General features: G+C 41.4%; 1 protein-coding gene across 1 annotated transcript in view; it reads right to left on the reverse strand.

Moving 5' to 3' along the window:
- Positions 1–24950, reverse strand: part of CUBN (cubilin) — a 313379-nt gene that overhangs the window by 164098 nt on the left and 124331 nt on the right. Inside the window, exons 29-31 of the mRNA XM_008056348.2 lie at positions 24258–24439; positions 16864–17038; positions 15214–15383 (exon numbers count right to left, since the gene is read on the reverse strand). Of these exons, the coding sequence (XP_008054539.1) occupies positions 15214–15383; positions 16864–17038; positions 24258–24439 (527 nt within the window). The remainder of the gene's footprint in view (positions 1–15213; positions 15384–16863; positions 17039–24257; positions 24440–24950) is intronic.

Below are 24950 nucleotides of genomic sequence, written 5' to 3' on the forward strand. Positions count from 1 at the left end.
TCCTCAGAAAGTAAGGCTACCACAAATTGTTTTTAAAAACTATAGGAAGCCTGGGCTCGGTGGCTCAGCCTGTAATCTCGTGCCTTTGGGAGGCTGAGGTGAGTGGATTGCCTGAGCCCACGGGTTCGAGACCCACCTGGGCAGGCGAGACCTCATCTCTACAATTAAAAAATAAAATAAAATCAGCCGGGCGTGGTAGTGCAGGCCTGGAATTCCAGCTACTCGGAAGGTTGAGGTGGAAGGATTGCCGGAGCCCGGCAGGTCGAGGCTGCCGTGGCCGGGAGCAGCCACTACACTCCAGTCTGGGCGACAGAGTGAGACTACAACTCAAAAAAAACCAAAAAAAAAACCAAAAAAATCTATAAGATCCATGAATGTACCAGGTTGAGTTTGAGATGACAAAGTATCCAGTCTGTTCAGGCTGCTATAACAAATTACCATAGACTAGGTAGCTTATAAACAACAGACATTTATTTCTCACAGTTCTGGAGGCCAGAATTCTAAAGTCAAGGTGCCACCAGATTTGGTACTGGTATGGTCCTGCTTCCTTCATAGACTGATGTCTTCTTGCTGGGTCCTCACATGGTGAAGGGGCAAGGTCACTCTCTGGGGCCTCTTTTATAAAGGCACTAAATCCCACACATGAGGGTGGATCCCTCATGACATAACTGCTTCCCAAGGTTCCACTTTTGTTTTGTTTTTTTTTTTTGAGTCAGAGTTTCACTGGCATGCTCATAGCCTCCCCAGTGCAGTGGCATGCTCACAGCCTCCCCAGTGTCAACCTGCTGGGCTCTGGCGATCCTTCCGCCTCAGCCTTCCGAGTAGCTGGAAATACAGGTATGCACTACCATGCCTAGCTAATTTTTGATTTATTGTAGAGACGAGGTCTCACCAAGTTGTCTGAGCTGGTTTCGAACCTGCGGGCTCAGGCAGTCCTCTCGTCTCGGCCTCCCAAAGTGCTGGGATTACAGGCTGAGCCACTGAGCCCGGCCGGTCCCATCTTCTAATACCATTGCCTTGGGGGTTAGAATTGCAGCATATGAATTTGGGGGGAACACAAATGTTCAGGTCTTGGCAAAGGGCAGTGATTTAAAAAGAAAAGTCAAAGCTCTGTGTTCCTCCCCAAACTCCTTCTCTAAAACGCCTCCATAACACAGCTTCATAAATACTCAGAAAGTGGAGCCCAAGTGGGTGCCAACATCCATGCACAGCTCAAAGCACACTGTTCAACTCTTTTCTTTCATTCACTCAGTTTCAGATAACAGACTCCTTACAGGGGCCAGTCTGCCTGGTGGTTTTCCATCTGACCAACTGGGCACAGTGGAAAGCATACCGATTTTATTTTTTAACTTTTATTTTATTTCATTTTATTGTGAGGGCCAGTAAATTTCCTATGTGTGCACAATGATCTTGGAGTCAGGATACCTAAACCTGAGACCTGAATCTTCTTGGGGTATTTCTCTAAGCATCCTGGTATCCGTTTCAACAGCTAAAAAAAATGAGAGTAGGTAATTCTTCCTTGATGCTTCATAAGGTTGTTGTAAAGGTCAAATAAGACAATGTATTGAAAGTTTTGTGGAAATTATGATTATGATAATGAAGGTAAGTTTTTCTCATTTCATTACAGACATTCTCATGCATACATTTTCAGTAGAATTTGACAACAAAGAGAAAAAATAAAAGCTAGCGATTCCACTTCTATGTGTCTACACTAGAGAATCTCTTGGATGGTTACATACAGATAAATCTACAAGAATATTCAGTGTGAAAGGTTGCTACAGCAAAATATTGGAAGTAATTTAAACATTCATTAACAGGATAATATATAAATGACTTGTGGTATATACAGAGAGTGGCCAAAATGAATGCATTAGACCTGAATACATTACAACAGAAAAATATTAAAAACAAAACTGAGTGAAAAGAGCAAGTTGAAGAAGAATATGCACTGTGACATTATTTACATAAAGTTTTAAAACATGCAAAATAATATTTTATAATGAGCATGGATGTATACATATAATGAAAAAGGTATAAAAACAGGTATGAGAATAATAAGCCAAAATTCTCAATAGCAGTTTCCTCTGGGACAGGGAACAGGGAATGGTCTCAATGACAGGTACATGTGGGACTTAGCTGTATCTTGAACAATTCATTTCTTTTTTTGGAAAAAAGAAGAAATTGAAGCAAATATGGCAAAATATGAAGATCTGGTAAGTCTGGACAGGGAGATGTTTTTGTACATTATATACATTGTATGCATTATGTAGTCTATATTTTTCTTAAAATATTTCATAATTGAATGTGCAATAAAGAAAAGATAAACTATACAAAGAAAATAATAGGAAATGTAGACTAAGATTTACATATAAAGCTACTAGTCATAGCATTGCTATAATAAGAAAATAATCCTGAAGTAATCCAAATGATCAGTAATAAACCAGTGGTTTACTGAATTATACTATGCCCTTATAACTGGCTATCTAGTAAAGGACACTATTTTTTAAAAGAAAAATATTCAAATAATAAGATGTGAAAAGGCAGAATATAAAATGATAAACAGTATTATCTTAACTATGCATGTTTGTGTGCCCATGGATGTGTGTATATATTTGTATGTGTGTTTATTTGTATAGGACATAAACTAAAATTTTAATAGTTTGTATCTATTTGTTATGCTGAGGATAACATTTGTTTCTTATTTCTTCTTTTCTGTATTTTACAAATATAATATGAGGAGCATGCAAAAATTTTAAAATAATATCTATATTAAACATTTTTAAGTGTCTGGCTACTCAGACATGTAAGTGATCATACACAGACATTAAAGGACGCTATTCATATAACAACAGGACCGCAGTATCCAAGCCAGATGGACATTAATGCCATTTAATCTAGTCTCTTCTTGCCTGACAGTCATGTATCAAGTTTAATGGATATGGTTTCTGTTTTAAGATCTCCAAAGCATCTGTTGATTGCCTAATATCTACAACTGTGCCCCAGCCCTCTCCCCTAAGCCCCAGGCTCATCCGGCCAACTGCAGAGCAGACATTGTCTCTTCATTGTCCCACAAACCCTGAAAATCAGTGTCTCAAACTGAAGCCATTTCTTCATCTCCCTTATTCTTCCTTTGTCTACATCTCTTACCTCCATATATGCCAGAAACACATACCCAGTGACCAAACCATTTTGGATCTGTCCCTCACCTCCAAATTCAACTGATTGGTATGTTCTGCTAGTCCCCTCTTCCACGTGTCTTGTGGCTTCTTCCTTCCACCCTTCCCCCACCTCCCTCCTCCTGATGTAACTCATCACACCTTACCCAGGTCACTACAGCAGCCTGAAATTTTCCCTGCCTTAAATTTGTGTCCCCCTTCAATCCAGTCTCCAAACAACTGCCAGTGTGCAGGGTGCTCTTTCAAAAATATAAAATGAAATACAGAAGGAAAGCTGAGCACACATTTTTAAATTATACTAAAAGACAAGCAATCACTTGTGCTTTGCTTAAGAGCCAAGACCGTGTGATTGACAGGGATATGGGGCAAAGCCTTCAACCAGCAGCCTCCCTCTGCTGTGATCAAAACTCTGGTGTGATTGAATGGCTCGTGGTCACGTGACTGAAAAGTCAGTCGTCACTTCCAGGCCAAAGCTCATGACTGAGGGGAGAAAATGAATTTTAGCTTCCTCAGTAACATTTATGGTTTTATTTTTAGAAATGGGAATATATTTCCTCAGATTACTGAAGCATTAGAGTTGGAAAATTATTTGTATTCATTGCCTGTTTTTGTGTTTTACTAAGTTCAGCTTGCTCAGAGAGAGAATAAACCAGTGTGCCAGTTAAAATTATTACAAACTGGAGTAAGAAGAAACCATTTTAACAACAACAAAAAAATAGTGTATTTTACAAACCCCAAAATGCTGCACCTTAACTTGAGTTGAGCTTTCTATGCAGACATTATGAATGTCTATGAATGTGTTTTTATTTTTGTTTTTTACACTGTTACTTTTCTCAACTCCTCTGTGAATCTTCTGAAAAGTATCAAAACAGTGCGTTTATGAAGTGATAAAAATCATTGAGATGACATATTGAAGAATGTGTGAAAAAGTTTATAATGCAATTTTAATATTTTAAAAAAATAGGCCAAGGGCAGTGGCTCGAACCTGTACTCAGGAGGCTGAGGTGGGAGGGTGTTTGTAGCCCAGGAGGTCGAGGCTACAGTGAGCTATGATTTCACCACTGTGCTCCAGTCTGGGCAACAGAGTGAGACACTGTCTCAAAAATTTTTTTTTAATAAAATAGAATGAAGGCTGTTCATCAATTAATGAAGATAGTGAGAAATAAACTGAGGATTATGGATCTAGTTCTACATATCTAAGGTTCACAATTTTTAAAAAGATAACAAGCTGGGAGCGGTGCCTCAAGCCTATAATCCCAGCACTTTGGGAGGCCGAGGTGAGATGATTGCCTGAGCCCATGGGTTCAAGACCAGCCTGGGCAACTTGGTGAGCCCTCATCTCTGCAATAAATCGGAAAACTAGCTGGGTGTGGTGGTACATGCCTGTGATTCCAGTTACTTGGAAGGCTGAGGTAGAAGGATCACCTGAGCCTAGCAGGTTGAGGCTGCAGTGGCTGTGAGTGTGGCACTGGACTCCAGCCTAGGAAACAGTGAGACTCTGAATAAAAAAAAAAAAAAAAAGGTAACTTAAGACCTTTACCATAGTATTAATAGTAACAGAAGCACTACTTGTAGTAATAGAAAAAAATAGGAATAGCAACTAGTACTTATCTGTACCAGACACTGAGAAGTACTTTAAATACCTTCTTTAAAAATTCAATTCTTCTTAGCACTCCATTCTGCAGTTGAGAAAACTGAGGCTCAGAAAACATAAGTGACTTGTCCAGTCACACGCTGGACGAGAGCCAATATACAAATTCTATCTGTCTGACATCTGATCAATTGTTATTAAACCAAGAGTAAAGGTAAAATCAAATTTTATTCGTTTAGGTAGAATTTTAAGGGACCATGACTCTATGAAGCTAAGTGAGAAGTCCATGGTCTCCTAGAAGGATAATCCGGGAAGCTCTGGAAATAGGGTGGAAGTCTCCCACCACCATCTAGACCTGCATGGTCAGGAGCATTTTAGAGAGTCTTATATCAGGCTCCCGAGGATTTTGGAGTGGTTGGCATCTGTCATGCATTCCATTCCATTGAACATGCATGAGATTCCCAGCATGGCTAATTTAGCAGAGTGTATAACAAAGACCACAATGTCTAGGGCCGATAAATTAACCCCAAGTTTATATCCCCGCATCCTAAACTCGACTCTGTTTCTGGATTCAGATAGAAATCCACCTCTTGCCCTTTTCTGGTCTAACCACAGTTCTCTGGTCTAGTATAGCCTTATTTATCACCTTGACCCTGATCCTGGCCTCATTTGGTTGGTCCTTACCCTTTATTTTATTTTATTTTTTATTTTATTTTTTCTGAGACAAGGTCTCATTCTGTCACCCAGGCTACAGTGGCACAATCATGGCTCACCACAGCCTTGACCTCCTGAGCTCAAGTGATCCATCTTCCTCAGTTCCCCTAGCAGCTGGGACTACAGGCACACACCACCACACCCAGATAATTTTTAAATTTTTCTGTAGAGACGAGGTCTCGCTATGTTACCCAGGCTGGTTTCAAACTCCTGGGTTCAAGCAATCCTCCCACCTCAGCCTCCCAAAATGCTGGGATTACAGGCGTCAGCCACTGCACCCAGTCCCTTCACTTCATTTTTAACTCCATCTGGTAACATCTGTCTCCTGCATTGGATTGCTTTAACGTTTATCAGGAAAAAGAAAAACATGGTGAAGGATAAGATATGTAGGGTCCAGAAGAGAGAATTCACACCAAGGTGGGAAGGTCAATTTTGAGGATGGCGAGTCCACGAAATATTTTCACGTGTTATATATGGCAGTGTGGCTGCTAATGGAATTCCCATTTTGAACTGACAAACTTCTCCAAAATAGAGGAAATACTAAGTGATAGAGAGGGGAATCCCTCAGGAAATCATACAAGCCGTTAAAGTCATAAATGTAAGCAAGGAAGGAAATGAAAATATTACTCATGATAGTAGCTTTTCTTGGGGACAGGGAGGGAGGAAGCATCGGTTTCCTCAGTCAGTGATATTTTCCAGCTCCTTGGACACTAAACACAGTTCAATTCACAACCATATCTCATGTCAGGATTTGTTCACTCCGATTCCTTTGTTTTCTATTCTCCCACTTGGTCTTCGCATTTACAGGAGACTACAATCATTTGCAGTTGTTGCAAGCAGTGTGACTCAAAGAGTCCTGAGAATGTTAGTATGAAAAGAAATTCAAGGTGCTTGTCTTACTTTCACAAATAAATATTCAAGGAGATTCTCAGTTGAAATGCAGACCAAACCAAACCAACCCCGTGTCCACAGATGGAGAGCGGTGGCTTCAATTCAACCATCCCTTTGCTCTGTGGATGCAAAGTGTTGGCACAGCTTTGGGCTGTTAATTCGGTGATGGAAGGCAAAATAGCTAAGCAGATTATTGAAGACAAGTTTTAAAATACACATTTTAAAGAGATCATCCTCAAATAGTAAATGAAAATGAAAATTTCTGTGGTGAGGAATGAAGGAGAGAGGAAAGAAATTCGAGAGGGAGAGAGGAAGAAAGGGATTGATTTCTGTCATGGATTTGTTTGTAAAACAGTAAATATTTAAAGAATTGTTTCCGTTGTCTCTTTGAAACTCCGAGTTCTATTATCCCTGTGTCTACCCTGCTTTGGAAACGATCAGTGTTTTAAAAGGAAACACGTAATGGGTGGTGCCTTTAAAAAATAAAGCAAAATATAGACACTGGGTTAGGTATCTGCCCAGTTCCATCCTGTGCCTTATTGTCTAAGAATGGGAACAACAACAGACACTGCAGCTTTGGGTGAGAGTGCAGGGATTTGGTTTTTTTTTCTTTTCAGTTCAAATCAGACACTTTGCTTTCTTTCTCCTAGATGGGCACAAAAATCTTCAGAAAGAAAACAGTTACTAATCCTATGCTTTTCTCGTTCTTTCTTTTTTCTTTTTGGTACTAGGATCTTTGAGCCCTGGTATATATTTCCTCCAAATGAGAGGCAAGATGTGGACAGTGGAGAGCTTGCTTTTAGCAGTTTCTTACTGATTCTCGCAAGGCAGACATTCCACTGAACTGAGTCAAGAGGCTGCTGGAGTCTTCAGGGGCCAGTTGGTGCCTCTGAACTGACTTTCCTCTTCCCGCTCTCACACTGAGCTCCAAGCAGCAATTCTAGGAGATCAATAAGAGCCTGCAGAGCGACATGAATCTAAGCTTCAGAAGAGAGACTCTAATTAAGCAATTAAACTGTCAGTCGGAGGTCACTTTCATACCCAGCTTTCAGGAAAAGAAACATAATGGCTCTGACCAGACACAGCCATCCCTGGCAAGTGGGTCCCACTGCTGCCTTAGCAAGATGTGCCATTCAGGAGAGCCCAGGGTTAATTGCACCAGACTCTCAAAAGTTACTGAGTAGAAAGTGCAAACACATATTTCCAAATGTGTTGAAACCTGACTGCAAGTCCAACTTTCTGATTAGCAACCCACGATGCCACCGCCATTTCAATAGAAGTCAAAAAAATTCAGCTTATCTCTTTTCTCATTATGGCAGCATGCAGTTCTATAAGATGCACTTCTGTGATTTTATCTAAGTCCTCATGTGGCTCAGAATAGTGAGACTGTATATCAATAGCAGTGCCAGGGAGTGATCTCGGTACAACACATTCCCGAAGGTGTCGTCCACGCTTTTCCAATGAAGCCCCGATCATTGCAGGAGGAGAGATGGCAAACATTCATTTATTCATGGATTCTGCCACGCATCTATTAGAAATTCATGCATCAAAAAGATTGGTGCCTTCGGGATATAGAGACTTTTGCGTGGGCTATACGAAAGTGGGTGGAGGCTGTGTATTGTGATTCCACTTAAAAATTTTCATTTGTGTCTTCTACTTGTTGAAATGTGCCTTTGGTTCCATGATGCCAAGAGTACTGGCTGAGAGTCACCTGTGGGCTTACTCTGTCTCCACTTGAGTCCAATGGGGACTAGGCCTACTAGCAGAAGAGCTCTCTTTTGTATATCTGGAAGAGTATGGAGATAGTCTTGTGCCCCAGAGATCACATGAAGCTTGATGGCTGCTTGAGTCTGACTTTAACTCCCAGGATGTAATGACCACTGACATCACCAGGTCCTTAGTGGCCATTCCATTGACCATTTTGTCCTCCTCTTCTTACCCACAAACCAACTCCCAACTAGATCCTGTTCTCTAGCTTCTATCTGTCTGCTTGTGCTCCCCAGGTACCCCATTTTATAAAATAAACAAACTAAAATCTCAAGGTCATGAAGAGAGTGAGGAATGGTGCCCAACAATGAGTGTCTGACAGTGTCTGGTACATACTTGGCACCAAAAATTAAAGGAATGAATGGATTTCAGATCTCCTGACTTCAAAGTAAGGACACTTTTCCTATTTCAAACCCTAGCACTTATCCTCATATTGATTAAAGAAATTTGGGTTTGCCAGAAATGACAGTCAAAGTGACTCCAAATTAACTCCAAATTAATTTTCTCCCTCTATCTTTCCATTCTGCCATTCAGTTTCCTGTACATAACTGTAATTTTAATATTTCAAAAAAATACATATACTGCAGGAAGTACAAGGCATGTGCTTTAGTGCTGATCCTACTATTAATTTCTACTTAGCTTTAAACCTGACCCTTCCGGACCTCCATTTACTTATTTTTTTAAGAAAAAGATGACCCTGAATCAACTCTAATCTCTCATCTTACAACCATGACATTCTATGTGTTTATGACTGTTAACCATATGACTGTCAATACTCACACTTCTAATGACTCAAATTGTTATAGAAGTTTTAAAAAACAGGATGGTCCCATCCAAGTATAATTAACATTGGTAATAAATAATACACTTGAGCTCTATTAAAAATCCCCTGAACACAAACATTATCTGACAGCGTCATTGGCAGCTGAATACGTTTCTCTTTGCTAATGACTCTGTCTAAGCAGCAGTACCGAGACATTAACTTGAATGCCTCCAAAATGAATGATTTGCTTTGTGTGAACTTAGACTGCAGAGATATTACATAAGATGTTGGACTTTCAGGTACGTTTCACGTCCAGTGTCCATCTGGCTGTAAAGATTGAGGCCTGGTGCTTCAATGCCAGCCTTCATGAATCTCTGGACAACTAACCATAACTCAGAGCCAAGCTCCCAGTCTTGCCAGGGCATTGCCCTGCCTGGGACCAAACCTCTGCAGACCTCCTATTCCCTTAATTGGGTCCACTTGGCAACCATACACACAGACCTCTACCCCAATCCACCTAGATGCTCTTTTTTTAAACATCTCTTTATCTATTTTAAAGGTAATTTACAAGCAGAAAATGACTTAGCTTGTATACAATTCATGCAATTTTTGATATAAATAAATTTATAAGTTAAAAAATAATCTTATGCTAGGTCACAATTTTTCATTCTGAAAAATATGAAATTTATAGGACCAGTCTGGTTCTTCTTGGTGTTTCTGCCTTGATAACATGCCTTCTTTGGTTGTTCGTCTTTCTCTTACATTCAGCTGCTCTTTTTCCACCAGTACCCTACCCTCTCGACACAAGGAAGCTTCTCCATTATTTTAAAAAAGCAACTTTCGACTGATATTGCCAACCCACAGCTTACTACTCTTGATCCCCCTAAGACATTCATTTCCATAATTCATAAAAAAAGCTCCAAAGCTTCTGTACCTCCTAGCCATTGCAATCTAGAGTCTTCTACCACCCCACACCAATTCTGCTTCTTACTGGCTTATTAAAGACTGAATCCAGCAGCCCTGTTTTGATCCTCCTCCTAGTTGACCTCTGCGGGATTTGAAATCTTTGATCAACCACTCTCTGAATTACACTTCTCTTGTAGCTGGAATGCTACCACTCTCTTCTGGGTCTCCACCAACCTCTCTGAGTTCTCTTCCTCAAGTTCCTTTCCTCTGATTCTCATCTGCCCCTTAAGTGCTGGTGTTTCCCTTTGTTACTTGGCCCTTGGGTCTTTACACCGTACTCCTATAAGTAACCACACCTACTCCCATGACTTTAACGACCACTCAGTATACAGAAAGTATCCTCTAATCTATACATCTAGCTCAGACCCCATCCTGAACATTGAACTCCTACATCAAACTCTACATATTTAATTCAAAAGCTTCCAAATCAAACTCATTATCATCTACCCCCTTGACTCAGTTAATGGCCTCATTCACCTGTTCTTCAAGCAAACAGCATTCACTGCCCCAGGTCGATCACCCTCTCCACCCTATCCCACATAACTCACCTCTAAGTGGTGATACCACCATAAGAGTCCCCAATGTGTCCCTGCTCTCTACCCCCAGGGCCCAATGTGAGACCTCATCACCTCTGATCCAAGCTTTTTCCATAGCTTCCCAAACACACTTTATACCATCTTTCTCTTTCTCTGCTAACCCATTCTTCACACTACTGCCAGTTGTCACCGTAGAACACAGTTCTGAGTATGTTTTTCAGAAAACGTTCACTGACTCCACATTACCTGCAAGAGAACTTCAAGTATTCACCAGGACATAAGAATTTGTCCAACTCAGATGTCTGCTGTAGTCCTGGGTCTCCACAAGGTTCCCAGCACCCGTCTATACTCCAGGCAGAAGACTCTTCTCTCTTATTCCCAAATGTGCACCATTTCTCCATCCTTCCTTTGCAGCCTCCCCTCCTGGCCTCACTGCTACATTTCTATAGGTGAGAGTCTACCACTTAAATGTCATCTCCTATTGTGAAAGAAAGCTTCCCTGGCTTTCAGGCCCAAATGAAGCACTTGGAGTGTTTTCTCAATTATTATTACAGTTTATTGAATCCTAGAGACACAAAATGCTAGGTGCTCTACTATGGGAAAGATTCTTTTTCTACTGAAGAGCTGTAGGCTCAGAATCACAGATAGAAAGCCCTGACCTTGACTCCTAAGCCCATTCTCCATGCTATCTCCTTCCAGTGCTCATTGAACATACGTGTTGGTAAGTTCTTACGGCAGCAGTAATGTGATAATGGCTAAGACAAAGTGAGACCCTTCCATGTAACAGCAAGCAGGTCATCTACATTACCTCAAATTCCAAACAACAAATCTGACACAGTTCTTCTTATCCCCATTTCAGCTAAGAAAACTGAGGCTGAAATAAACTTTCTTCCAGTCAACACAACTAGAAAATGGCAGTATGGGCTTAACCCCAGATTCACCCCACCATGGAGTTAAATTTCTTATCCTGGCCGTGACACTGTGCTGACTCACACTATTGGCGTAGTTCACTTTTTACCTCAATCTCTTGCCCAAGTGATTATAGGCATCTGTTTCTAATGCCCCTTCTGCTCACTGGCTGGGATATTCTAACTACAATTGATCTTTGAGCAACACAGTTTTGAACTAACTGTACGAGTCTACCTGTATGTGGACTTTCTTCACTTCTGTCATCCCTGAGACAGCAAAACCAGACCCTCCACTTCCTTCTCCTACTCAACCTACTCAATATGAAGGCAATAAGGATGAGGACCATTTAATGAAGAGTAAATATATTTTCTCTCTTATGATTTCCTTAATAACGTTTTCTTTTCTCTAGCTTACTTTATTGGAAGAATACAGTATACAATACATATAACATACAAAATATGTGTTTATTTTTATTTTAAAGATGTAGAGTATGATTCAGAGTTACAAAATATGTGCTAATTGACAATTTATGTTATTAGCAAGGCAACTGGCCAACAGTAACTTCTTAGTTAAGTTTTGGGGGCATCAAAAATTAAAAATTATATTCATATTTTCTTTCTTTCTTTTCTTTTTTTTTTTTTGAGTTGGAGTCTCACTCTGTTGCCCAGGTTGGGATGCAGTGGCACACTCACAGCCACTCCAGCATCAATCTACTGGGCTCCAGCGATCTTTCTACCTCAGCTTTCCAAGCTTTCCAAGTAGCAGAACTACAGGCATGTGCTACCACACCCGGTTAATATTTTTTTTTATTTATTGTAGAGACAAGGTCTCGCCAAGTTGCCTGGGCTGGTCTCGAACCTGCAGGCTCAGGCAATCCACTCAAAGTGCTGAGACCTCCCAAAGTGCTGAGATTACAGACTGAGTCACTTAGCCCAGCTATATTCACATTTTCAACTGTGTGGGAGTCCAGTGTACCTAATTACCATGTTGTTCAAGGGTCAACTATACTTCATACAGGATTCCCTGATTCTGACAACTTGTTTGGACTATTACATCTGTATTTTGCTTTATCTACCAGATTGAACACCTCCCAGCACTTATTTGGGAGTTTATTTTTCCAACCCCATGTCTATGACCAGATCATATTTTAAAATGTTTCATTTTCCCCATCTGTTATTTCCTGTCACAGATTTTTAAGCCAGGTTCAGTTGTTGTTTTTTTTCTTCTTCCTAATATTGCTATAGAAAAGTCAGTGTTTAATCTCTACTCCCTAAAAGGCAATCTGTTCCCCATCCACCTACATTTTTTCTTTATCCTTATTTTTTGTTTTTGTTTTGTTTGCTTTAGATAAGTATGTCTTTCTATTTATCCTGATTGGCTGCCTGAGTTTCTTGGGATGCTAATTTTTTTTTCTTTCTCTAATGATACAGTTCATCATTTTGGAAAAACTTAGTCATTCGCTCTTCAAATATTGCTTTTGCTCCATTTATTTCTCTTTTCTAAGATTCCAGTCAAATTTGTGTTATGCTTTTTCTATATGTTATCTATATGTAAATTTCTCTTCTGTATTTTTCATCCTTTTGCTTATCCATGCTTTTTTCTGAAAAGATTCTTCTGATTTATCTTCCAGTTCACCATTTCTCTCTTCATCTCTGTCTAATTTCTCAAAAACTCCTTTTGCTGAGGTTTTAATTTTAGTTGTGGTATTTATCAACTCTAAAATTTTTAGTTGTTTCTTTTTCATATTTGCAATCCCATTTAAAAAAATAATTTGCCACACTGGGCTCGGTGGCTCAGCCTATAATCCCACGCCTTTGGGAGGCTGAGGTGAGTGGATTGCCTGAGCCCGCAGGTTCGAGACCCACCTGGGCAGTGAGACCTCATCTCTACAATAAATAAAAAAAAATCAGCCGGGTGTGGTAGCACATGCCTGTAATTCCAGCTACTTGGAAGGCTGAGGTGGAAGGATCGTCAGAGCCCGACAGGTTGAGGCTGTGGTGGCTGGAAGCGGCCACTGCACTCCAGTCTGGGTGACAGAGTGACACTCCAACTCAAAAAAATAAAAAAATAAAAAAATAATTTGCCATTCCTTGCTGAACTTTTCCAGTTTGAATTTCAGTTCCATGAGTTAAGTAATTACCATTGTTTAGCAACATGTGCTTAGTGACTTTAATATCCAACATATAAATGAATTTGTTTCCATTGTTATTCATGCTGAATCTCATTTATGTTACATTGTCTCTTCATGTACATGAATATCTTTGATAGTGTATTGGCTATTATGTATAAGAAATATTGCTAGAAATGAGGTCTGGAAAGATATTATCTCCTGTTAAAAAATATTTTAAATTGCGTTTACTAGATGCCCTGTGCCTAGAAACATTAGCCACATAGGATTCCTTCTTATTATTCCATTGCTTGAGATTTGGGGGGACCACTCATGTGACTTGAAACTTAGATGCAATCTCAGTGAAGTCTGCTTTACTTTCATTTTACCTAGGAGACAAATGGTTTACTAGAACTTCCACCCTCATCAGGACTTGGACTCAAATTTTGGTCCTTTTTATCCTGAGAGGCTCTCAGAAGTGCTGCTAAACCCTTCGGGATCAGTAAGTGCACTCCCAAATACTGGGCTCACACCTCTCTTAGATATTAATTCAGACATTTCACACTACCTGGCAAGTCAGTCATTGCATTTAGAAAGTTGTTTTAAAATGTCATCCAAAATTTTTGAATTGCTTTTGTCAAAAGAGTTGGTCTGAACTCACATTATGAAAAATAGATGGTCTACACTTTAAGTCTGAGTGATGCTTTGTCAACTTAGACCCTGAAGCTACATTTGGAAGGTTAATATACAGTAAAAAAATAAATTAAACTTTTATTAATAGTTTAATCTTCTAAAATAATACTTGAAATCACATCATTAGACTGGACTACTTTGAAAATTGTGAAACAACTTTTGAGATTTTTTGACTTAAATTTGAAAGAAGCTGGCCAGTTGGAGTTTATGTAGGAAACTGTCAGGAAACTAGAACAGAAAGATCCATTGTCCAAGAGAATTTGGTTTATGTTTGAATGAAATGTCTATAAATACAAATAAAAGATGGGAAAGCTCTTGTTAGAACATCAGGTGGTCAATAAATTTAAATTAAAGAGAAAACCTCATTTACTCTTACACTAAGCACAAAGCATTAGTTTCAGGTAAGAATGCATTAGAGTTGTTGGTTATAGCAGAAATTTTTGTCATCTAGCCAACTAATAGTCATATCCCATCTCCTCCCCTCCTATCTCCTAACCTAAATCTGTCCTTTTACAACACTAATTTGTTCAAGTAGCAACTCAAGATAACCTGACCTCAAGAAAAGCAGAACCCTTTGAGAATCCCAGAGGTTTAGTAATAACTGACCTAAACTAGCTATTCCACTATACTTTCCTGATATCCTTTTCTAGCCAATTCTGGTTAGTGACATCAAGGGGACTTTTGTGGAAATTTTGCTTTTCTTATTAAAAGAAACACACACAAAACAGAAATAGTGAACACTATTCCTTCTTCCTTTTTCCCAATGTAGATAGAAAAAAAAACACTCATATAGAAGGCTCAGGGAAAATAAACTATTGTAGTCATGTTTTGACCATGAAGTGATAACACAATGAAAAGCCAACACCCAACAATGGTAGAGCGGACACTGAGTTCCAGAAGAAACCTTGAGATTATCTACTTCCTGATTTGTTTTTAGGTTAAAAAAAAAGGCCTTATGTTTTAAGTTGCCAACGGTTCAGTTTTGTATCATTTGATGTGGAAAATATTCGTAAGTAATACGTTGACTAAATGTGTTCATATATGGCAATGTTCTGACCCAGGTTTGACTGGATACAATGCTTGAAATGTTTATCACTTACCATAATACAAGAGTCCTGAGGTTCAAGATCAAAGTCAGTGAAGTTCAAGACAACATGGTGATTTCTGTCAACTCGAATGACCCAAGAACAATCAGTGTTACTTCTATAAGGTCTGGGATAATTTGGAGAATGAATCTCTCCATTGGGAGCCTGGTAAATTCCACCACAACCTGTAAGTGGGAAACACAATTCAACCGTGAGAGGAATCATGGATGCATTATACTGTATCATCACCTGGTAGTATGGATAAATTTGTTACTTAGCTTGACCATTAGTTTTATTTAGTCTATGACAAACTGAATATCCACATAAATTTACTTATCCCAATAGAAATAAGAAAGATGGCATGGGCAATACTAAGAAAATGCTTCAATAACTATAAATACTGATGCCAGACATTATTTTTTTAAAAAAACAAAAAATAAGTGCAAATGAAATCACATTTTCACAAAGTCAAGAAATGCTTCTTTGTTATTCTCTAAAAATACAGCATACTTTAAGAATAAACATAACCTTCCAAGAATTTTGATAATCTAGTAGCACGTGCTTTTACAAAGAATTTAATATCTGCCTTTTAAAAAATTAACTTTCTGGATGTAGTACAGATACTTGGATGTTCTTTTCTTTTATCAAAAACCTGTTCGTGCAAAATCTATCTCTATGACCCATCGTTTCTTGGATTTATGATGATGTAAACCAATAATAGAAAAATCCACCACTATTTTCTAGTAATTTTGAATCACTTGGGGGTAATCTAAACACCAATATGTCCACATGTATTAGAATTCCTACGTAATTAATTTTAGGAGAGATCTCTCATATAGTTACTACATTACCATGTAGTGAAAGAAGTGGGGCCATAAGGCAGCCTGAGATCACATATGTGCTTTTACATTATCTAGCTGTAGGACTTTGGGGCAAGTCACTAACTTCTCTGGGGCAAGTTTCGGTGCCCTCATTAGTAAAAATGAGTATATGAAACAAACTTCCTTCATAGGGTGGTTGTAAGGATTAAATGAGATAATACTTAGAAAAGTGTCCGGCAAAAAGTCTTTCATAAATGTGGCTATTAATAGTCATTATATACGTTAACATCTGTTAAAATATTTTGTGTCACAGTTTGTCACTTTAAAAGTGTGCAACAGGTAATTTATTTATACTACCTAAGATCTTAGGCAGAAAACACACATAAAACACACAGTGTGGAAATCATACATTTAATGCTTGCAGTTTGGGCATTTGCCAAGAACCCAAAGGTCTACACTACAGCATGAGGTCATCTGCCACTCATTGATGCCTAAATTGGAGGCTGGGGAATATGGGCAAGCCCCTTGGAGTGAGTGAGTCTAAACAGTCACCCTCATTCTGCCCTCCCTATGGTCTTGCAACCTTGTTTTCACAAATGTGGTGACCTTTCGGGAGGTAAACTCTATTCCATGTTTTAGGGATGTGTATACCTCAAAGCAGTATTAGCCATTTGGGAAGTCACTATGTTATCAGTCAGGGTATTAAAGAATTTAATATCTGCCTTTTAAAAAATTCACTTTCTGGATGTAGTACATGAATCCTTCATGCCTTTCTCCAAACATTTCATGAACCTTAACGAGGGCTCAACTTAAGTGCGTTACGATACCTCCTTTGTTCACTCACCTCCAGGGACTGCTTGCCATGAGACATTAAAACCTCTCCCATTTATGGAACTGTCGGTCTTAAATCGGATTGCTAGCTCATTTCCAGTGCTGGAGACCTGCATGGGGTTCTCAGATGACATTTGGGCACACAACTGGGCTATTCTGGGAGAGTGGAAATCAGGGCCTCCGTAGATCTAAGATGTAGACAAAAAGACTCAAATTAAGAGAAATATTGAAACAATTACAGTCCCTCCTCCTGGCTCCTTTTCACCACCAGCTCTTGGATTCTTTTATGATTAGAGAAGGAAATCTCAGCCTCCCTGGGTGGGGATGAACTATCAATTTGAGCTGAGTTTTCAAAGGCAATCCCTCTGCCTGAGAACACATAAGTTCAATCACCCATGAAATGCCTGCTGGTTTCCTCAGTCAGAATTGTAGAGGTGGACTGAGTAGATTATTTCAGAAACTTCCCTATCTCCTCTTTTTTTTTTTTTCGCATCTTCATGGAATTGCCTGCCTTCTCTGGTGAAGACATTGCAGATGTTAAAGTTTTAAATCTGATTTTCTAGGCCAGGTGTGGTGGCTCATGCCAGTAATCCCAACTTTTCAGGAGGCAGAGGCAGGAGGATCGCTTGAGCCCAGGAGTTTGGGACCAGCCTGGGCAGCATAGCAAAACCTCGTCTCTAAAAATAAAAATAAAAGTCTGATTTCCTAACTCTGATTTCCTAACGGGCACATGTGAGCAGTCTTAGCATACAGCCTTTTTGCCATTTTATTTATTAAAGTTGAGTTCATTGACTTCCCAATTATATGGGAATACAAAAAAATGTACATACACTTTAAGAGATGTTATCTATGTATTACTTTTGAAGTTGAATTAAATTATGGTAGCAATGTGTAGTATGACGTTCGCTCAACCGTGCTTCCTCCATTTTCTTTGAGCATCCTGCCTATCGCATGGCGACACTAGCATTCATTTGATTAACACTACGTTTTGAGTGAACGTCATATTTAAAATGTGTATAAATTTCTTTGGCACCCCCTGTATTTTTAGGAATTTCTACCTACCTTGCAAACTGAATATTTTCTAAGCCTAGGCCCTGAATGTAATGTTTTTGCATCTCCTGAGGGAGTGGAGCTACAAGCTTTCTAAGTATGCCGTGGAGCATCCTAAGAAGAGGATGCTCTGGGCGTGGTAGCTCATGCCTGAAATTCCAGCACTTTGGGAGGCCGAAGTGAGAGGATTGTCTGACCCCACGGGATCAGACCAGCCCTGGGCAACTTGGAGAGACTTCATCTCTACAATAAATCAAGAAAAATTAGCTGGGCATGGTGGCGAGTGCCTATAGTTCCAGCTACTTGGAAGGTTGAGGCAGAAGGATCACCTGAGTCCAGTAGGTCTAGGCTGCAGTGGCCGTAAGCATGCCACTGCACTTCAGCCTGGGAAACAGAGTGAGACTCCAACTCAAAAAAAAAAAAAAAATTTAAAAGAAGAGAATGCTAGAGTGCCTCCCAGCACCCACTCCAACATGTCCACGCCCCGGAATCCGACTAAGAGCATCCGACTTCTGCTCAGGAATCACCTTAGATTCTGTCCCAGTCTCTGGATGGCACCCTCCAGATCCATCACACTTGACTTGAGGCCTCCGAGGCTCCTTCAAATCTGTCAAACTATCTGTCTGACTGGGATCCAATGCCCGCATGACACATTCCTCCAGTAAGGGTTCCCTTGGTCTCACATACAGCATCCTGCAGACAAGCCGAGGCCAGGCCCAGCCCAGCTTCCAGGAGGCCTCACACACAGGTTTCTCAATCTCCCCTGGGCCCTGCTTAGGTCGTGCGTGTATGTGTGGGGGTGGGGGAGGGGAAGAACGTGGGGAGGGTGGTGAGGGGAAGATACGAATCAAACAAAAGATACTGACCCCTCATCTTCAGATGTCGTCAAACTTGAATTTGTAGAAGAAAGATCATTTTGGGTGACAGTGTTCAGAGCCCTTTACAACTGCACCCCATGACCTTCCATGCATAGGCACTCAGGGCAAGGGCCAGGAGAGCAGCTCTCAGTGCGACCTGGGCACAGCGCCCTCCCACCTCTCAGAGCATCTGTGCCCGTCGTCTCCCACCTCTGGGCCACTCTCCTCTCATTCCTCTGGGCCCTGGGCCCTTGCCCACCCTCAAGCCCACTGTGGACGGATAGGAGAATCACTCAAGTGTTTTTGGGGGAGAGTGAGTGAGAACAAGAAGCCTACTTTTGGGGAGGAGTATGTGATCTGAATCTATAATGATTCCTTTGTCTGGTTAATTCCCCCCAGCCATGCGGGAAAGGCCAACATGAATGAAACTGCTGTTCCACAGAGTGCTGAGCTCAAGGACAGTAATTGCAAAGGAATGAAGAAGGCTGACTGCTTCAGGCTTATTTTCATTAGGAGGAGCTGATGTTTGCGTGGCCCCCCAAGTCCCATCAAAAGCAGGACTCTAGGAAGAGCCCTGTGTGGCCCTTGACACGTACACATATGCAAATGGCAGAAACAAGCTTGCTTGTTGTTTAGAGCAGCTCTTTCCCCGTTTGCAAGGTTTCCCTGCCCCCTCACACAGGGCACCGTCCCCAGAGCATGAAACCGGCAGCATGCATGCTCGTCATTCAAGCCCCATAAACAGCACGTATTTGGACAGAACACTGGGCACAAGTGTTAAGTGCTAACAAAGAAAACTCGCACGTCGGCAAAATATTCTTTGTTTTCTCTGCTCATGCATCCCCTTGAGATCACAAACATAATGGGTATGGATTTGGCGGGGCCTAGAAGCCTCCAGAAGAATGAACACTGCCACTTTGGACATTATTTGCTTCCCCTCTTACAGGGCTGAGCTTAAAAACGGACATCACAGAGAGACCAGATTGAGCTAACTGCCCGCACCAAGCAATTGTCCCAGTTTATTGCACCAAGGAGTAGATTTCCTTTCCTGCTTGATGCCAATTCTGGATCTCTCTACAGAGATTTCTCAGAGATTGAAGTAAAATCAGACAGAGTGTTTCCAAAACCAAAACAATAGAATGATACTTTTGGCTCCCACAAACAAAACCAATCGTTAGCACATGACTCTGCAAAAGAGGAAAAAGACGGAAAGAATTTCAGGGTGTGGTTCTTTCGACTACAGCATATGACTAAACTTTGGGGGGAAAAGGATTGGTCTGATGACCAGAGATTAAAAAATGTGTTTTTAGCAAATGCCCAGGATGGAGAACATTTCAAAGCCTATGGTTTTAATCTGTTTTGAACATTTCTTTCTGCTCTGTTAGTTCCATTTATCGTTCCAATCAAGTCAGCATTCCGGGGTTATGAGTAACCAAACGGCTGTTGCTTTATGCAACTGGCCACTCTCTGGACACTGCTCTTTGAGGGGAAAAAAATGGCTCCTGGTCAAACTTCATGAGACTCAAGTAAGCCCAATACCTGCTGACAGTAAGATCCCACTCAGCTGCACTCAAAAGAACAGGAACAACGAATGTGCAAGCTGAGAAAGTCAACGACATTTTTAGATCATACTCCCTCTCCAGGGTAACACATTTTGAAACCTACTGATAACCTGGTGTCAACAGCTAGAAAATAAGGAATGGGAAAAAAAAGTCATTCCATCCTCACCAGCCCACATGTATTACAGCACATTCCATCTGAGTTGAGCATTTGCAGAGAGGTGAAATAAGGCTTTTGAACAAAAAGTCAGAGTGTTGTTCATTTCTGTCTTAAGAAAAAACTTAGCCAAAATATTGAAGGGCCTCGAAATATTCCCCTAAGCCCTGCTATTGACGAAACAATGGAGGCCACTGCAATGTCAGCTTGTTGTAATAAAAGCAAGCCCCAAGGAGACTCCTCCATCTTCTGGAAGCCATTTTTGTCAAACACAGGACACTCTTTGAGCCCTGTTTGCTGCCTGGAGTCCCAGATCTTGTCCCTCAAGTCTCAAGTCTGCTTGCAGGGGACAGCCTCTGTCTTTGCTTTCTCACGTAATGGGTGTGACAAAACCCCAAGCACAATGAACCCATTTACATCTTGCCAAGTGGGCAACGATCACACGCGCTTTGGGATATGAAAATGAAGGGTTTGGAACATTGCACATCACCGCAGAAGACCCACTGCCAGCCCTCTGTAAGTGTTAAGGGGTTTTATGCAACCAAGCAATATCCTTGCTGGCCAGAAGGGCCATTTGGACATTCCACGTGTGAATGTTATCCTACTTCTCACTGCGACTGTGAATTTCAGGAGGCACTTTGTTCTTCACACTCAAAAACCCACTCCTCCTCTGAGATGGTTCATGACTTGGCAGAGGTACTTCCTTGAAGATGAGGGTTGGGTTGTCCCAAGGATGTGCTAGCTTTATCTCTGGTTTCAGTGCCTGTGGTATTGTCCACTACTACATGTGATTGCTAGTGACTCTCACTCACCGAGGAAGGGGCAATTTTAGAACCCTGTTTCTTTTCAAGGAAAGAATTTGTTTTGTAACTAAACAGTTAGTAAGTGTTAAAGTGTCCTGTAAAGTACATTCTACTCTGTTCAGCCCTTGTGCACTACACATATCTATGGTTTACATGGAGTGCTGAGCAGTGGTTGGGTTCAGTTCTTAGCTCTTTCATTCACTCTCCATAAGGTAATAGGAAAACTCATTAATCTTTTTTTTTTTTTTTTTTTTGAGTTGGAATCTCACTCTGTTGCCCAGACTGGAGTGCAGTGGCCGCTCCCGGCCACCACAGCCTCGACCTCCTGGGCTCCGGCGATCCTTCCGCCTCAGCCTTCCAAGTAGCTGGAACTACAGGTGCGCGCTACCACGTTCGGCTGATTTTTTGATTTTTTGTAGAGGTGAGGTCTCGCCAAGTTGCCCAGGCGGGTCTCGAACCCACGGGCTCAGGCAATTCACTCACCTCAGCCTCCCAGAGGCACAGGATTACAGGTGAGCCACCGAGCCTAGCTCATTAATTTTTTTTAACTTTGGTTTTGACAACTGTAAAATGGAAATATCAAAATTATCCTCCTATTTCCTGGGATTATTTAACTTTTTTTTTTTTGAGTCATAGTCTCACTCTTTTGCCCAGGCTGGAGTGCAGTGGCACACTCACGACCACCGCAGCCTCGATCTGCTGGGCTCAGGTGATCCGTCCGCCTCAGCCTTCCAAGTAGCTAGAACTATAGGTATGCACTACCATGCCTGGCTTATTTTTCATACAATGTAAAGACAAGGTCTCACCAAGTTGCCCAGGCTGGTCTCGAACCCCTGGGCTCAGGCAATCCTCTCACCTCAGCTTCCCAAAGTGCTGGGATTACAGGTTTGAGCCACCGCACCCAGTCTATTTAACATTTAAATGAGAACATTAATACAAAATTATTTTGTAAACCACCCGAAATGTGCATTGCTTCAATCAGAGATTTAAATGTTTTCATTCATTCCACAAACATCTATTGAGTGTTTAAAGTTTGCCTGGTACTCTGTGGCACTAGGGATATAGCAGTAAAGCAAAACAAAACACCCAGCATCATGGGATTTAAGATTGACCGGACAGAGAATCCTTGTCATAAAGTGCTAACACGTTCCCTATAATTGAGTTGATAGGGTTTTTTTTGAGTTGGTGTCTCACTCTTGTCGCCCAAGCTGGAGTGCAGTGACACACTCACGGCCACCAAAGGCTAGACCTGCTGGGTTTAGGAGATCCTTCCACCTCAGTCTTCCAAGTAGGTGGAAGTACAGACGCATGTCACCACGTCTGGCTAGTTTTTGTGATTTATTGTAGAGACGAGGTCTCACCAAGTTGCCCAGGATGGTCTCGAACTCCCAGGCTCTCAGGCAATCCTCTTGCCTCTGCCTCCCAAAGTGCTGGGATTATAGGCTGAGCCAGCGTGCCTGGCCGATAGGATTTTTGCATGTACTTAGAAGCCATTAAAGTTTACAGACAGGTCAAAGTTCAAAGTCCTAAACAATATATGTAATAAATAAAATATAAAAATCAGAATCTATATAATAAAACAATCATAGAATATAATCATAGAATATATTATTATAATTTTATATAAATTATAATAAATTATATGTGTATATCTCCTAATGACTAGATTTCTAAAATAAATGTTGATTATAATCAACTTTTGTGCCCAAGATTTTGTTTTTGTTTTTTTTTTGAGTTGGAGTCTCATTCTGTCACCCAGACTGGAGTGCAGTGGCTGCTCCTGGCCACTGCAGCCTCAACCTGCTGGGCTCCAGCGATCCTTCCGCCTCGGCCTTCCAAGTAGCCTTCCAAGTAGCTATAGGCATGCGCTACCACATCCGGCTAATTTCCAAGATTTTCAAAGACTAACTTTTTTTTTTTTGTAGAGATGAGGTCTCGTTATGCTGCCCAGGCTGGTCTCAAACTCCAGGGCTCAAGCAACCCTCCTGCCTTGGCCTCCCAAAGTGCTGCGATTACAGGCATGGGCCTCTGCACTCAGCCTCAAAGATTGTCTTAATGATCTGAGATACACCCTTTGCAGCAGCTTTGGAGTAGTTTTCACCTTCAAATGTGTCACACTATCTACGTGACCTTTTTTGTTTTTTTGAGTCAGAGTCCCACTCTGTCGCACAGACTGGAGTGCAGTGGCCGCTCCCGGCCACCGCAGCCTTGACCTGCTGGGCTCCGGCGATCCTTCCACCTCAGCCTTCCAAGTAGCTGGAACTACAGGTGCGCGCTACCACACCTGGCTTATTTTTTAAAATTTATTGTAAAGATGAGGTCTCACCAAGCTGCCCGGGCTGGTCTCAAACTCCCAGGCTCAAGCAATCCTCTCGTCTTGGCCTCCCAAAGTGCTGGATTACTGGCTGAGCCACCATGCCAAGTCATGACCATTTTTTTTAAAAAGCCATCTGCAGTAAATGAACTGTGGTGTCTCTCCTTAGACTGCAGTGCAGCTCTGGTGGACAGTCCCTATGACTGTTGCCAGCCAAACGCTTGTTCTAAGAATCTTTCTCAGAATGAAAGTGCGTGGTGTTAATGTTACCCAGCATAATCCTCATCAATGGGGACTAAAGTTGGGGGCTCAATACTTCAGGTCCTACAGAGGGGTGATCCTCAGAGAGTCCCATGGGACTGAGCCCAAGTCACCCCCCAGAGGCCTCCATGGGCTCTCCCTCCTCTTCTCCTCCACTCACTCTGTACCCTTCTCCTGCTTCCTAGCATCACCTCCTGACTAAACTGCAGCCAAGGCCCTCAGGCCCTGCTTTAGGAAAATCCAAACTAGGAGATTAATCCCATATGTCTACCAACATTATTCACAAAGGGCTGATACTCAATAAATTTCTAAGAATAGAACACGGCCAGCCACTGGAAAGAATTAGGGATCTTGGCAGAATGATTTCCAGTTTTGGAATATGCTGGAAAACAACGTCACTTCCTACCTCCAGGACGTCGAAGTTGCATCTCGTATGATACTCCACATTGAAATCATGGATGGTGAGCTGAATGCTACTTCCAGGGGTCGTCCGAATGTACCAGATGCACTCCTTGTTGGGTGGGTACCTGTTAGGATACCCGGGGCTACTGAAGGAGCCCAAGGCTCCAGACATCTCCCCACCACAGCCTGTGAAAAGAGCAAGTCTCCATCAACTCCAAGTGGCCGGCAGCAAATGGGAAAAATTCAAATATTCAACTCACTGAAAGGCCACTGAAAATAGACAAGGTCTAATTTAGGAGAAAATAGTTCATTTAGATCAAACCTATAATTGTGCAATGTTATATAACAATGAAAAAAAAATCACGACTACAACTTATTCAGTTTATTCTTTTAAAAAAACACTGATGGCAGGACTTGGTGGCTCAGCCTGTAATCCCAGCACTTTGGGAGGCCGAGGTAAGTAGATTGCCTGAGCTCGCGGGTTCGAGACCAGCCCAGGCAACTTGGCGAGACCTCATCCCTACAATAAATCAAAAAATACAGCTGGGCATGGTAATGCATGCCCATAGTTCCAGCTACTTGCAAGGCTGAAGCAGAAGGATCGCTGGAGCCCAGCAGGTCACACTGGGATGGCCATGAGTGTGCCACTGCACTCCAGCCTGGGCGATAGAGTGAGACTCCAACTCCAACTCCAAAA

Source organism: Carlito syrichta, unplaced genomic scaffold (assembly GCF_000164805.1).
Source record: "Carlito syrichta isolate Samal-C Ts95f unplaced genomic scaffold, Tarsius_syrichta-2.0.1 Scaffold302327, whole genome shotgun sequence".
Classification (NCBI taxonomy): Eukaryota; Metazoa; Chordata; class Mammalia; order Primates; family Tarsiidae; genus Carlito; species Carlito syrichta.